Source organism: Dicentrarchus labrax, unplaced genomic scaffold (genome assembly GCF_905237075.1).
Source record: "Dicentrarchus labrax unplaced genomic scaffold, dlabrax2021, whole genome shotgun sequence".
In the NCBI taxonomy this organism is placed as follows: domain Eukaryota; kingdom Metazoa; phylum Chordata; class Actinopteri; family Moronidae; genus Dicentrarchus; species Dicentrarchus labrax.
In genome coordinates, this window is record NW_026136720.1 from 16,327,017 (window position 1) to 16,343,891 (window position 16,875).

General features: G+C 41.7%; 1 protein-coding gene across 3 annotated transcripts in view; it reads left to right on the forward strand.

Annotated features, from left to right (window-relative positions):
- The window catches only part of reln (reelin), a 91,039-nt gene that overhangs the window by 23,597 nt on the left and 50,567 nt on the right, over nt 1–16,875 (forward strand). For all 3 annotated transcript variants that reach the window (XM_051382116.1, XM_051382117.1, XM_051382115.1), the window contains exon 3: nt 12,311–12,449. In XM_051382116.1, the coding sequence (XP_051238076.1) occupies nt 12,311–12,449 (139 nt within the window). The remainder of the gene's footprint in view (nt 1–12,310; nt 12,450–16,875) is intronic.

The following is a 16,875-nucleotide window of genomic DNA, read 5'->3' on the forward strand; positions in this document are numbered from 1 at the left end:
AAGACAGAGCAAGTACTCCCTCTAAATTAGGGCTTGACCGATATTGTTTATTCAGGGCCAATACAGATAATAATTAGTAATGAATGGAAACCAATATTTGAAATATCTGAGTGGCGAAATTTAGAATAGTGTATAGGTACTGTACACAAGAACAATTTGAGGTACCTTACTTGAGTTTTTCCATTTTACACTGCTACATATTTCTACTCCACTACATTTTGGAGGCAAATATTGTACATTTTAGTCCATTTCTATGATTACTTCAGTTACTTTGCAGATTCACATTGTAATATAAAAAATAAATCCACTAATAAATTATGATGTAATATTATAGATTAAGCTACCCAGAAGTGTAAAGTAATTAAATTGTCCAATCTGTTAATGCATCAATAATCATAATCCAATCATCAATTATCTATGTTATTTTAAAATGGGCCATTCTGCACTTTTATTTTTATTTTTTTACAGCAAGTATACTTTGATGCTAGTACTTTTACTTAAGTAACATTTTGAATGCAGGACTTAAGCATTTTTCCACTGTGGTATTTCTACTTTATTCAAGTAGACCTGAGTACTTTGAGCATATATTTAATTAAATCCTGCAAAAATAACTAACATTGTCTTTAATATTCAATTATTTCTCTACTATTGCCCCTAAAGGGGCGTAACCTATCAGATAATGCTGTAGGCATGATATTGACCGAGACTGCAGAGAAAAAAAAATGCTGAATATCAGATGATCAGGCTGATAATCGGTCCACCCCTGTTCTAAATGTCTCCAGATTTATAATTATGATGATGAACAAAAGGCACTTGAAGGTAGGAGAGAGCTTTGAAAATAGACAGGAGAGGGAAATGGATAGGCGAAAATGCCAACACGGGGCTGGCTGTCAAAGTGTTTGAGATTAAGGGAATGAGTGTTAGAGGAGAAAATTGGAGAAAGTGTGCATGAAAAATGGCAAAGAGGGTCCAATGAAAGGGAGACAGTATGTGAATGATATAAGAAGGGGGAAGGAAGCAAAGAAGATGAGGGGATGGCGTTCCATCACTGCCTCTGACGGAGTGGCTGATTGGTGTTGCAGTGCCAATGCTGAGCTGCTGAGAAACTGGTCATTGATGGATGGCTCGTTTGCAGGGTGATGTTTATTTTGTCGTTAATTTGCATATTTGTATGTATTTGCGGGGCGGTTGGCTTCTGCTAGCAAGGATCAGTCCCCATCTCAATATGATGGATCTGGCTGTCTGACAAAATGGACAGCTTAGTGACAGGGACATCCAGCCGACACTCTGTCCCTGTGACGGATGGGCTCATGCTAACCCACAGCGCGATCAGAGATGAAATCCTGCTGCACCTTGACCTGTGGAGGAGGGGTTGGAGAGGGTGTGGAGCCAAAAAGTGTAATCATGCCATACACATATTTAATAGGACCAAAAACCATATAGAAATACACAATCACGAATGGTATTTCCTTCTTATTATGCACAATTAGGCATTCAAATAATTAATATCCGCACACTCATCCATCTCAAGGCTGAAGGTCGGCTGTCTTTGCCCCCTTGCCACCAAGCCAGAGTGAATGTCAGACAGAATGTCAGACTATGAGAGATGGCAGCTCATCATGTCAGTATTTACAGAGACACACTCGCAGGTGTGTTTCCTGCTGAACAAAGCCTTGTTTTGGAAGTACTAACAGTCCCAGGAGAGCACGAGTGTGCTTCTGCATACCCTCTCCATCAATGGGATAAGGAAAAACTGAGAAGGGGATATGTGTAGGAAGAGATGGAGGATAAAGAGAAATTATATAGAGAAAGGGTGGTGCAGGGAGGAGAGAAGGGGAGAGGGAAGGGGTTCCCATGGGGAGAGAAGCTGTCAGTCCCTGGGAGACTTCAAACGCACTGCAGCCCTGTGATCAGCCTGCTCCCTGGTTCTCTGCTGACAGCTCCCTGACTGCGCCGCTTAGACTCCTTCATACACGCACACAGATACACACATACACACACATATACACTTGCTTGCTACCATAAGAGCTCTCACACTCAGTGATTTATCCACTCATACCACAACACATTCAAATTCCATTGACATACGCACACTCATGCTGATTCTCACACTTAGGATGCGCATCTGTGGCACATTTGCTCTGACACCCATCCTTATAATAACCTTGAACACTGCCAAAGTTCCCCTGTTGCAACTTTGTCAAGGACACCAGTCACAAACAGTTGCTCCTGAACTATTGGCTGAATGGAGGCAAGGTGGTGCTGGTGGTGGCGTTGGTGGTGGTGATGATGTTGATAATGATGATGACTTATCTAAGCCATTACTCCTCTGCTCAGGGCTGAGGCACCCAAAGGCAGGTCCCTCCTGATGAAGAATTCATTAGTGCAGAAGATGAAATGAGTTGTCAGGGGTAGGGTTATGTATGGGAGGTGATTTGTGTTCTCTGCGGCACAGTGTTAGATCAGACTAGAGATCGGCCTGGGTCGGCTTGCTGTAAATCTCCCTGTTTTGCTGGCACAGGACTTTCTCACCCCTTATGCCCAGACTGAGCCTCTGTTCTGTCCCTCCCGTTGCCCAGCACGTCCTCCCCCACCAATCTCACAATGCATGGAAGCTGCTAACAGGTGGCTAAACATTTGGGTGCTCTCAGAGTCCAGAGTAGTGCTTGGGTGATTATGCATCATCATGTAGCTACTTTCTATGCACAAAGTCTCCTTACAAGTGAAAAGCAACCCCACCTTTGAAGAATTCAAACAGAAATACAACATAATCCATTATTAATTTAAGGTACACCCACAGCGCACTCTAGACTGGTGCATTAGTGTTGCCCATTATATATCCCAACAGCATAGGTCTTGCCTCTCAGGTGTGATGGTACAGTAGACCTGCTGGAGCACTGCTGCTGGGAATTTACTGGTTCACTTAGTGTACACTCGCTCTCTTGAAAACATAGTCCCTTCTTTGAACTCCCACAGCTTCACTAGGTGTGCTTACATTTGTATGTATACGTGCAGTTTAGTATTTGTGTCTATGTTCATGCATATCTATTTGCGTCTGTGAGTCAGGGTGTGTGTGTGTGTGTGTTTATATTTTATATATACATATATATATATTTATAATATATATATATATATATATATATATTATTTGGGAGTACACATGTATTTGTATGCACATGCTGAGAGCTTTTTCCTTTCTTTGCTGTATTTTTTGCAACCAAACATACAGTTAAAAAGGTCCAGGGTGACCAAGAAAGCAGGAGCTGGACTGACTGTGATAGAGATTTCAAAGTGGTGTGTGAGATGTTGGCCAGTTTTTTGTTATTTTTATTTTTTTTTATCCTGCAGGAGAGAGCAGCAGGCGTAGGCTGTTTCTCCCATGTGTGGTCTCTGTTGAGCAGAGCAATGTTATTTTCTGCCACGCAGAGAGGTTGGTTACATGCCAGAGAGAATGAGAGAGAAATAAAGATAGAATAAAGACAGAGAGAGCTTTGACTCAAAGACTGCTCAGTTTGACACATTTCTGTGAACACAAGTGGGTTTCCATCATTTCAACAAAGAGGCAAGCTGACTTTGAATATTATCTTTGTTGTATTGTGATATAAAACTCCTTATACTCTATACCTCCACATGCACCTTGCAAGTGTGTGGGCATCTGTGGGTTTGGTGTGCAAACTGAGGGAAAGTGATTTTACAAAGTCTTCTCCACAAAGTGCATGTCATCTGGGCTGCACTCTGAGGTCTATTCATTTTTAAAGTTCCCTTGCAGAGACTATAGAAAAAGTGGAAGTGCTCTCTGTGAGATGAGGAAGCTTAGTGGTTCTCCTGGTTTCTCCCTGTAGGGCCTTGGCTGGCTCTAGCTTGCTACCCTCTAAAAGCCTGGGAGAAGAATAGGAATGCTCCACTGCCTGGCTCATTTTTTTCTTTTTTTTCTTTTTTATTTTGCGTTACATACAAGTTATCTGTGAGCAACTCACCCAGATCCAATCTGACCCATATTTTGGCAGCAAAAATAGTTGATGACCTTCTCTGTGTTTCGCCCTCCTTACAAGAGCCAGGCTGTTGCCGTGATTAGTTCACTGCCTCCCAGCACTCCTCTGTCAGACCAGGCTCAGCTCCAGCCTCCTACATAAACACATTTAGGTACACACACACACACACACACACATACTGTATATACACACACGCGTGCACATGCAGCACAGGCACCATTCTTTACTCTCCCTGGGCTTTCCATTGGCTCCTCACCTGTCGCCCCAGGTCTCTATCTCTCATGCTTAACATGTGTGTCAGGACAGAGCTTGCGAGACCACAGCCTCACCAGTTTGTTTGTTTGCTGCATTGACGGGTGGGGAGCAGGGATGTGGGTGCAAGAAATTAGCACAAGTCAAATCAGATTAATTAATCCCCAGCTCAAACTATTAGCCGAGGAGTCGTGTTGAATTAAAAATCAAATTAGCCCTGGTGCCTGCCGCTGAAGCTGTGGTGTGTGCCTGCCAAGCTACAATGACACACACCCACAGAAGGCAGCCGCTCATGGGCTTCACTGATGTATGGACGTATGGATAAATGGATGGATGGATGGGTGGAAGAAGAAATGGGTGTTCAAGGACTAGAGGGGTGGGGGAAGGGGAGTTTGGTGACTTTGCCACCCGGTGCGGTAAGCTTCTCCTGGGGCATGGAGCTGGCTGTCCTCCACTGGGTGCCGCTCCACAAGCCTCACACCACTAGCACTCAGCAGGCTCAGCTATGTCACTCCAATTAGGCCTTTCAGTCATGTTTCACCCTGGTGGTTTACATAACACACCCATACATCTTGACCCTGGGACCGAACCCAGTTTTTAAACAGGCCCCTATTTCTCAGCTTGACTCTATTAAAAACAGAGAAAGGGAGAGGGAAATTCCATTTTTATTCAGAACTTATTTTCCTTCGTATCAGTAATAATAGCATTGTGCTCACCAGATTTAATGCTGTGTCCTGAAAGCGTCCAACCCAGCAATTAACATGAAATGCCCAGTGATCAAACAATCTTGGTTTAAACAAACCTAAACTTATTTGGAAGAAAAAATAAAGGTGAAAGTTAGAACCAAAATTGACTGTTGTAATCATCCATTAGACCCATTCAGGTATTGTAATTAGATTTTTTTATGCAGTGAGAGATTTTCAGCATTTCAGATGCACTCATTTATGTTTTAGCTCCAAATACTTTGGTTTGAGTATTATTATATATAATATCGATTATCTATCGGCTTATTCACAACATGTCAGATGTCTGAATCTTGTCGGACTTTGTTGTAGCAATGTTGTGGTATTTTCAGCAGTTACTTAAGTGAATAAAATGCAACCATTACTGATAGAAATGATAGCCAAAAACTTTGTTACAAACTGGAATTTTAATTTAATTAAAGTGTGTTCAACAATATAAGTGACATGCATACATTCATTTGGGTATACGGTATGTGTGTTTGCAAGTGTGCCTGTAAGATGGATTGCAGGGCTGTGCAGAGATGTAGAAGTCTCATCTATCATACAGGGTGGGGCTGCAAAACATACAACACTTGTTTGATTCAGAACAACATTAATTTCAATTATGACACATTAGTTCAGGGGGGAAAATTATGCTCCAGTAGTGTTCCTGTATTCCATTTATTATTTATGCTTGTATGGCTTGTAGCTCTTGTTTATTGAAAGGAAAGCAGTAGCCTTATGCAATAAACTAAGTATTTATTTTCTTTTAGATTTCAGTTAATGGTTTTGATAGATGCAACATGTATGGAACAGGAGAATAAGCACTGATTAAATTAGTAGAATATGTGTTTAAATAATTGTTCACATATAAGCCGTGTTGTTGTGTACAGTACTTTCGCTCTTTCAACTGGTTAGAGTCATACTGGCAGCTCTTACAATAAGCCCTAGTTTGTATGTGTGTGCGTGTTGTGTGGGTGTGTGTGGCCGTGCCTTCAGGAGTTTATGGATGATGGATGTTGTGAGATACAATGGAAGCCTAAATGAAAGAGCAATTGTTCCGTGAATGTATGCATATGGGCAAAAATTGGTTTGGTGCTTAGAGCCAGGGCATGAATACATACATTTTATCTACACACAAATGGTTTCTTTCACAGAAAATTCACCGTGTGCACATGGAAACACATAATAATGTAAACATATAGATATGCACAGTTCTCAAATACACTCTTTGCACATGTTCACCTACACACTTATACAGCTCAACAGACCTCCAGGTGTCCTTAACTGCCAGTTAAACTCTCTTTCATTCATGTGGCAAATGCCTCCACATTTTCCCACAGAGTCTCTTACCCCCTTTCCCCCTGACCACTGGCATCTTTCACCACCCATATTAACACACAGCTTCCTCCTGGCAACACTGTGCCGGACCCCTGCCATCTCTACAATGCTGCCAACCCGTCTCCATGGTAGTGTGATTGGCAGATGCTGAGATGGATGCCCATTTCAGCCAATGGCAGATCAGAGTCCGGTTGTCATGCGCCGACCCTGCAGTGGTCCGGCTGACCAGCTGAGGATGGTGTTGGGAAGAAGGAGTGAATGCGACACAACAGGCACACACCAACACAAACACACACATAGCAATGGATCATTCAGCAGCACAAAGCGTATGGGGTCCCTACTCAGGCTGTCAGTACTGTTGTGATGTATCATTTATGTCGCCATTGTGCGGCCTTCTCTTTAAACATGTTGACAGAGGCATTATTCTGGCTTTTGACAGATTCCCATACATTCACAGGCTTTTAATAACACATGTTAATGCTCCAATAGGTTTATGACAGGTTTTAAGAATTACCACATGAAATATGAGCCTTTAATGGGCCTGCTCTCCAAATTATCTGGGGTGGTGTATACATTGAATTCCTGATTTCTGAGCAAGTGGGAGAATGATCACTGCTTATAAGGCTATTATCTGTCTGGTGCACAAACACACACACACACACACAGCAGGCCTGGAGGACAAAAGATGTTCATCATAAACATTAATCTGTGCTTTTTAAATGAGACCCACTTTTCTGTGTTTAATCAAAAAGTATATAGTGAGTATAAATTCCTACAACTAAAATCAAATAACCTAATCTGCTTACAGCACATTATGCTACTTCATAGGGGTTTCATTAACGCTCTGAGCCAACTGCTGTGCATACACAAGCATTTTAATATTCTGTTTGGGGTTGTTTGTATGTGTATGTGCAGGCATACAGGGTAATGAAAGTGCATGTGTGGTTATGGTTGTGCAGTATGTGTGTGCTCTAGCATTAAAGTTGTCCATGAATTAATTAAATACAATTGTTCCAGTGAAGGGAAAGTTGCAATATTTTACTAGATATACTGTTGAAAGAGAGGAAGCAACAAGCAACCAGATTCCTCTCACCTTTAGGACTGAAGTGCATTTTCTCAAAGAAAGACTGTGTTGAAATCATCTCAGGGGACCATTTATTAGGATTGATACGGCAAACTGAAACACAGAGAGATCACTCAAACTTCTGTTGCTCTGCAGGCCAGACATTGCTGAAGGACAGTTGTGGAATGAGTGCACAATCCAGTAGCTATTTGGTACTGACCAGATGTCAAATGGTATGTGTAAAATCTGAATGATTCTCATAAATGTGCACATCAATTTGAATGGTGCCTCTCGAATCCTTGCCACTCTTCCACAAAGCCTAACTATCAGTTCTAATGCCAGTTAGACCGGCTCCTGCTGGTCCTACAGTGTGAAGTCGCTGCCAGGCTGAGCCAACGATTGCCCATCTGTTCCATCGGGGAGAATTCTCACTCCATCTATTTGACTTGTTTTGAGCTTGGCAGTGGAAAAGCTCATTAGCTTTGCAAAGTGAGATATAAAGACAGATAAAAATGCTGTCTCCAAACAGAGAGATGTTAAAGAGGACACAGACAGATGTGAATTGAAGTGTTTACATATTTAAAAGAAGCAAGACCAGACGGAAGGGAAAATGTGGAGAAGTCTTTGTCACTGCAGACATGGGCGGACTGAATATGAATACATAAGAGGCGCTCGACTTCCCACTTCCTTTTTTATGGGGCGCTTAAGAAATTCACCACAATTACCAGCAGAGATTGATGTTGGGGCGACAGTCCTACAACCAACATATGACCTTTCCTGACACACCCATTCCTGACACACCCATTTCCTGTGTTTCTCTGTATCTGAGCGAGTTTGTGTGTGGGCATGTCCGAGAGTGCATATATAGGCATTTGTGTGCGTGTGTATACGTGTGTGTGTGGGTTTTTATTTATGAAACATGCTCTGCCCAGTCATACCGTGGGAGTTAGCAGGTCATCTTCCCTTGCCATTAATCACTGCCGACAGTTCATAAGTGCCCAATCTGCATGTGAAAGACCTGCATGTGTTTGCGTGTGTGAGCGTGCATGTATTTGCATGTGTGCATTTGACTGTGGACGGTGGTTGCAACAGTCCTCCAAGATCCCCCCGTGGCTGCTTATTAAATTAGAAGAGGCCTCTGCTGATACGTATCTAACTTGAAGCATGAATGCATCACCGGTGGCATTTGTACTGCAGCTACAACTTGTGTCATTGTCCACTCGTTAGATGAGTTCTGCATGTGGCGATAAACGGGTTCATATGTGGAGAACAAGCGGTTGATGACGCATGAAATGTGGCCACCAAAAATGTAAAACTTTTTTTTTTTTTAAACATCTCTTTCATATTCTAGAAAAAGGTTAGATGCCAAAATGTTCTTCCTATCAATCACCGAATAGTGCATCAACTGCATCAAGTACTATTATTATAGAAAGATCATTTGGGGAGATTAAGAGCAAGATAGGAGGAGATGTACAAAGCGCAAAGTATTGACAGAAAAGAAAACAAGCTCATGAAGCACAGTTAACATCTGTCTCATCTGTAGGTAGCAGAGATGTCATTATATTAACAGTTTTTGCAGTTGGTGTGACCCCGAAATATAAGGACACACGAAGGTCTTTGTTACATATTTTCATTTCACAATGACGAAAGAGCCCGTCTTTCATTTTCTCTGCTCATCTCCCTGGACGGAACCAGGAATGTCAGAGCTTTCTTTTTTTCTGTACAAGTTCACTACAGCTTTTACTTTACTGGAACATTTGGGATTTAGATCTCATTGAATAATAGTGATTTCTCTCTCTCTCTCTCTCTCTCTCTCTCTCTCTCTCTCTCTCTCTCTCTCTCTCTCTCTCCACACCCGGACATGAAAGGGACTAGTTTCATTATTTGCATTTTTACGCCTGAGTGTATTTTTCAAGTGGGAATAGAAATTCTGTGAGCAGTGTCGAGTCCCAGCGCTGCTGCGTCCTGGAGTGCATCAGTCTGCCTTTTCATCTTCACCTTACTCTAACGGCTCTCTGCTTTTCTTTAGCCACAGTTCCTCCCTCTCTCTGTCTCACTGTCTGTCAGCTCATATTTTTTTTTCATCTTCTTAATTTTATTCACATTGTTATACTCGATTTGTTTCAAACATTGAATTCTGTGTTTGTTTTCACTCCATCCAATATTAGTCCATTTTCCTATTCAAGTAAGAGTTACAGTAGCCTGTGGAAAATGAATTAGGGTTGTATTACAAGACTTTGTCATCACTGTAAATGGAAAACCAGTCTGTATAACACTAAAGTTGTTGTTGGTGCCCTGCCCAGGTCTTTCTTTTACTCAATGTTGAGTGACAGCTCTTTAAATGAGAATATTCCTTTGAATGAGTGAGCTGAATGAGTGATTCATTGTTTCTGTCCTTCTGTCCACACTGGCCACTGCCCGTTTACTTTCTCCTTCTGCTATCTCCTCTGCTCAGTCTGCTGCTCAACTCCATCACCACACTTCTCTCTTTCTGTTTGTCTTTGCAGCAGCTCTCCAGATAGTGTTTCCATTGCCACTGCAAAAGCTAAGCTTGTATTATGCACATCTGCAGGGATTCTCAAATTGCACCATGGCAATGTGGTGAGAAAGACTCACAGCGCTTCTTCTTCTCTTCTTCTGCCACAAAATTGGACAATTAGTGCCAAAACTGTTGTCTTGACTGCCTAGGTTGCGGCAGAAAATGCATGGCACGTAACAGCAAGGAAATTGTTCTGGAAATGGCCCTCTTTGGTGTCAGAGGGGGTTAAAAATAGAGAAAGATTGCAACATTGCTATAGCCCTAGACACTAATGTGTGTTTATGTGTGTTTCCCTGTATGAGTGTGTATGTGTTTGCTTAAGAGTAAATCGTGGCCATTACACAGAGAGGTTGTAGCTGAGGTGATTAGAGAACAGCAGTACTATTAGTGGGTGATTACATCTCGGTCTGTTATTACACACCAGCAGCTCCTTAGCAATGTAAAAGGCTGCGTTGCTCGACACCTCGTAAATCTGACACACTAGGCCCACACGCTGCTTGCACTTGCACATAATGACACAATATGTTGTTGTCATGGGAAACCTCTTAAATCATGTAGCTTTGATGATTATTCAGTTTGAACTCCAGTTAAGGAGTTTGATGTTTCTCTACATGATGAGAAAATGCATAACTCCTGGGTTGAAGAAAACCTTTGCAAACCCCACAGGGGAAACAAATAAATGCATGGTGCTCAATTTAAAAACAAGCTTGTTTTTCTTAGTTTTACATCCGACAGCAATGATAACTAGGTTTGTTTGTACCATGGAGCACACATACACACATCAACATAAATTTCATGCAACAATACAAATGAACACACGCACACACGGCTGGCCGAGTCAAACAGAAACATTTATGAAGCTGTCGACTGTGTGTATTTATGGATGCAATCTGTGAGGTCAAATTTATTACTGTCAGAAATGGGCGGAATTATTTCTCTTTAAATAATTAGTTTTGAACCACACACGCAGACACAAACGCACACACAGTGATTTGCACATTGATTCAGGGGATATTAAAGCTCTGATGTTATTAATCATTGCTGATTATGTTTTCAGTGAGCTGAGTTATGATTGAGGAGAGGAGAAGAGAGGATTGTGTTTGCAGAGTTTGCAAGAGCAGAGGCCAGCCACTAGAGCACTGCAGCTCAGTACACAGCTTCATACACAGATGGGACCTCACATACATTTTTAAACCGGCTGAATGTGTTTGCTCCGTGTGCACTGGACCAAACTATGTTGACTTAGTGTTGTAGAATTATGACAAATTCCCAGATTATCTACTCGGAAGATGAACACTCCATACTCTAATTGTGTTTGCATTTGTGATAGCTACTGCACAGTTTGGATGCCTCTTCTTCGACACCACAAAGTCACTTAGTTACAGTAAATTATTAAATTGTACTGTTCCGTATGTCTGCGCAGTGATTGATGAGTCCGGCGGCGTCCTGCCCTTGCCCTCTGTGATATAAAGGAAAGATTGTGTGACATGATGTCATTCCATCGGTGCAATCATAGCCGGACACGGACCCTCATTAATAAGAGCACCGTTATGTAGTGTCAGCTCGCAAAGAAGGAGAAAAGCTGGAGAGGGTTGAGAAAAAATAAATGATGAAAGGAGAGAAGTAGACAGGAAAAAAAGAGCAAAGGAGAAAAGGTGGACGAGAAGTGAGTGTGAGGCAAGGAAACAATGAAAAAGAAAAAGGAAATTGTAATGGCAGGGGATGGAAAAAATAACAGCAGAATGGCATGAGATCAAACAACTGAGGGTAGAAATGAAAAGCAAATGGAAAGAAGGGAGGAGGGGACACTGTGGATTTGTATATGAAAAACCTTGGAAAACAAACATCCCTCATATCACACAGGACCAAACTGTCCAAACTTGCTTGAGATACATTTGGTGATCCATCCCTGTGAACATCATTGTTTTTGTGTGTTTTATTTTTGTGAAAGTAACTATGACTGTACAGTAATGTAATTGACTGTGGATTCATTATAAGTCTATAAGTTTTAATTCAAGAGACCATAAATTAGGTATAATGCTTTACACCACATCTATGTGCTAGTCACTGTTTTATTTAGGGCGGTGGTTTTCTGACAGTGCAGTTTATGAAGGCAATGTTGTTAGGGAGGCCCATGAACACACATCACTTGTAGACTATAAACATCACTATTTTATAAATGGGCTTACCACACACAATTGTAACTTTTACAAATACATACAATATAACAAACGTTTAACTTAAATACTTTAGTAAAATAAATGGAGCTGCTACATCTACATCTAAAAGACTGAGAGTGGCTTTAGAAAATGTTTAGTAATACACATTTAATAATAGTAATTAAACATGACAAATTCTCCTTTTTGGTCTCTCGCTTATTCTCTTTTCCTCTCTCCTCCAGGTGTGATACCAGAGCGGCAGTTTGGTGGAACCCAGTTTGTTTGCAGTGTGGTCGCTTCCCATGTCAGCCACCAGCCCTCCTCCAGCTTCAGCTTTGTCTGGATCGCCCCACCGCCTGGCACCGGCTGTGTCAACTTCCTGTAAGTCAGGCATGAACGTATGTGTGTAAAAAAGAACAGCTAAGAGAGAATAAGACAGAGAAATTGCAGACAAGTGGATGTGATGCAGGCTGAGACCTTTTACAGCTGCCACGCGTCTAACCCAGACATGGGAGTCGTAAACTGTAACAATAATATCCGTTAATGTTGTGCGGCTGCATATTGACCCAGTAAGCCTGAGTGAGGCTTATCAGCTGACATCATGGGCGGTGTTTTCTCTGTCAGAGACACAGGATAGATGTTAAAAGGCCATCCTGTCAGAGAAAGCTTGCATGATGACTGGAAAGAGGTGAAACTGGGGACACAGATAGTGTGTGTGTTTGTGTGTGTGTGTGTGTATGTGCGTGTGTTTGTGTGTGGTTATATCCTCAATACCTTGCCTGACATGGCCTGTGCAGTGGCAGGTGTGAATGTGTGCGTTTAACCTGGTGAGAATTAACAGAAATATCCCCATCCTCTCATTCAATGGGCTTTCCCATTGGAAAATGTGTGAGCAGTTGACCAGATCCACCCATCCCCAGAGGATGGGTGTGAAACAGACACATAGACTTTTTGTGATAGAAAAACTCGGGTTCACAAAATGCTCTTGTGACATTACATAAAGGCATTAATAAGGAGCAGTTATCCACCCACACTAGTACAAATGGTTTCTATTAGGGGATTCATATGGACTTTTAGCCCATTGCAACAAACTCCAGGGGAGGTGACCTGTTACTCAGGGACACTGCTCAGGTCTGTTTGTGTATATGTTACTCAATGTGTTTTCCTCATTCCATGACTTTGATTGACGGAAGTTGGAAAAGATCTTAAGCTTAAGAGGTTTGAGAACAGCCTTGGTCTTTTTCCCTTTTTCTCATTTTCGTTCCCCTCCTCTGTCTGGTCTTGCTCTTCATCATTTTCTCCATCTCTATCTGTTGGAAACTCTATTTCACTGTAGTTCTCTTGGCTGGTGATTTACAACCCATGCTGATAATCAGTCAAAATGCAATTAGCAGCTGTTGCTGGAGAAGCGTAGAGGAAAAGGGAGGACACCAGTAACTCTGCCACATGCAAAGTCACAGCAGCACAGCACTACATTACGAAGATCTTTTAGAAATTAACTCATAAATATTGGAATATATATATAGATTTGACTAGTTATTCTCAACAGTGTATTTTTAAAAATTAAACCTAAAAATAAAAACATTATTATCATCATATCGTTTTAATCCTTGAATAGTCAAATCAAACTGCAAACTGATCTCTTATTTTTTTATATTTTTCTTCACCAGTCATTCTCTTTCCGAACTTGAAAGACATTGCAAATTGCACATCAGTGTTTCATAAAAGCCACAACTAAATTAAACATTTTGGCAGTATTCACACAAATCCCTCAATGAATTCCTGGAGGGACACGATAGACTATCAGACAGAGACTTTTATGGACAGACTGACAGAAAAGGATTCAGTTGGGGAATTTGCTGAAGTGGAGCTGCCATTTAGACTATCCATGGAGCCAAACAGATTTACTGGCTTTTTTGTCTGCCAGCAAACACATTTACTGTTGAGCGTGTGTCAGCTTACGAGGACTGTGTGTTTCTTTAATATTTGTGTGTGTCCATGCGTGTTGCTGTGTGTTTGCGAGTGTAAACCATGGAGCAGCAGTGTGCCAGTGCTTATGACAGTGGGGCTGGCAGGGGGCCACGACTATATGACAATAGGGGCCCCTGCGGCTGACCTTATCAAAGTCAGCCAGTCACACTCCAGCTGGCTGGAGACTGCTCCTTACACACACAAACAGTCTTACTGCACCCTGTTCCAGTTCAGAGCCTCCATCTCCGCCAGTATTTCCTCACCTCCGGAGCTTCCCTCCCTAGGTTCAGTGATGTGACTCTGGGAGAAATTCAACAGGCCCTTGTGACCAAGCCAGGGCCACCTTGGGTGCCACATAACGTTTTTCCAGCACTGAATTGTCAGTGTTATTACTCTTTATGTTGAGGCGACGACTGTCATTTTGGTGTTGGTTTCTATAAATGACCTCACCCAAGAAGTGCAGTTTTATAGCAAATCTTCCAAATCATTTTAAAAGTCAAACAAGATAATGAAGTATGGGTGTAAGAGAGATTTGTCTTGACTGTACAAAATGTAAATAATGCAGTGTCCTGCCCTTGCCCATAGTACTTCTGCCCTGATTGATACAAGGATACAGGCAGTGTCCATGAGTGTTTAAATTAGAGGCAGAGACACCTATGTCCTTCACAGGACTGGAGCTGGTCTGCCACTGCATTAATATGGGGCCTATGAGCAGTTTTATGGGCAATATTGTGGGAGTGTTCCTGGTAACAGATCACTTGCAAGAGTGTGATAGAGTGCAGTGACGTGGGCATCCAGAAAAACTCATTTTCTGGGTGGCTGTAAATTGCCACCTAAAGAGAAGGAGAGGCCTTGGAGGAAAAGAAGAGAGGAGGGGAGGAATAGGAGATGGAAGAGTAGGGAGAACACACACATACACATACACATGCATCCACAAGTAAACACTGATCACACCAAAGTCGATCAACAGAAAATTACTTAACAACAGAATTGAAATTGATAATTTCAGTTGTTTAACAAGCAAAAATGCCAACAAACTATTCTTCTTATATGTGAGAACAAGCTGCTCTTCTGTTGAATATCACTGTAAATTGAATATATTTGTGTTTTGGGTTGTTGTCGAACAAAGCATGCAATATAAATATATTGCCGTTGGATCTGGGAAATTCTAATTGGCAATTGTTTTTATAATTTTCACACACTTTATAGACTTAACTAATAATTAATTAATCTTTTATAGAAGTGATCATTAGTTGCAGCCCTAATATGATATACTCACATAAAATGATACCAACAACTGTCAGAGTGAAGCCAAACTGCCAGGAGCAAACCTTTTCTTACACACAAAATGCAAACCAACTCGCTCTTTAATGACTGCATAAAACACAGTTGTGCCCCACTTTTTATTCTTCTGGCTCAGACATGACGGTCCACACCACAACATAATATACTGAATGCTTTGCTGCACTTAACAGAGGTGAGAATCGTTAAAAGCTTCCTCTAGTGAATGCAAAGATGCACTGGTGCGTCTCTTCCTTTCTTTGCCTTTATTCTGCTTCACTTACTGCCTCAAGGTATCAGTGCAGTGTGTGTGTGTGTGTGTGTGTGTGTGTGTGTGTGTGTGTGTGTGTGTGTGCGCACAAATATGCATGGGTTTTTAGATGTAACAACATCCTTAGCTACCCTCAGGGAAACATTTTCAAACATAACTCATAACTTCATAACTCTTGCTTGTGTGTAACCCTGAGAAAACATAAATAAATATTGTGCAGTAGTCTAAATAACATGTGTATGAGTGCTATATGGCTGTATCTGGGTGCTGTATGCACACATGATGCTCTGCATGAACATTCTCATTGTGTGTTGATGTGTGTGAGATGCGTTTTTGAGCTGCAGTGTTTTGTACCGTCTCCCTGTCTCAGACAGCTGGTTAGAGATTGCTTTAATTACTGCATGTGAGCCCCCTTCCCAAAGTGTTCCCCCGAGGAGTCTGCAGATCTAATGGCACACTGTTCCTTCATGTCATGGCATGCTGTGTATGCATGTGTTTGAATGCACATGCGTATATGTGCATTTGTTTGAAAACAATTGTATATTTGTTCTTATTCAACATTTCTGAAACCTGTGGTTCCTCTGCAGAGTCCTAGACTGATTGAAGGCACTTGTAGGAGCAATTAGGAGGAGAAATAGGGAAGGTGGTCGCTCAAACACTCTCCTGTCTTGTTAGGTGTAATTGAAAAGGAACGGTTCCTGTGCTGTAATTATGCCGGATGTTTCTCTGTTGTTGATACTGCCATCTGTTCGGAGTAGGCAGGTCTGTGTGAGGAGGACGTTCGTGAAACGTGCACTACGGTATTGCATATTATGTAGCTGACTACAGTCTACTGCTGCATGTGAACACAGCTTGATTTGGCTGCTTTTGTAGAAAAAACTCCATGTGCCTTAATAACAATGGCTGTAGCAGGAAGCCAACATTTTACAGAGAGCTGTAACATATAGTAAATGTACTGTTGATTTTAGGTGTGCTACTAAAAAATTGTCTGGACCTGCCCATTTTATGACAATAATCTGTCTTTAAGGTCATCCAGTCTGGTGATTCTGGCAGGCAGGATGAGAGACAGCCTGTTATATTAATCAGAGGTCAAAGATCAGAGTTCAGACATCAGGGCGACGGATGACCTATTTCATTCTGCACGTAATTTCTCCTGGTATAAGTCTTCTCCATTGATTTCCTATTATTCAAGTCAATCTTCCAGTCTGTTTTAACATAAAATCACTGGTTAATGAGGTCCCCTCATCACTAAAGCTCCATACTAGCCTGTGGCTGTGTGACAGA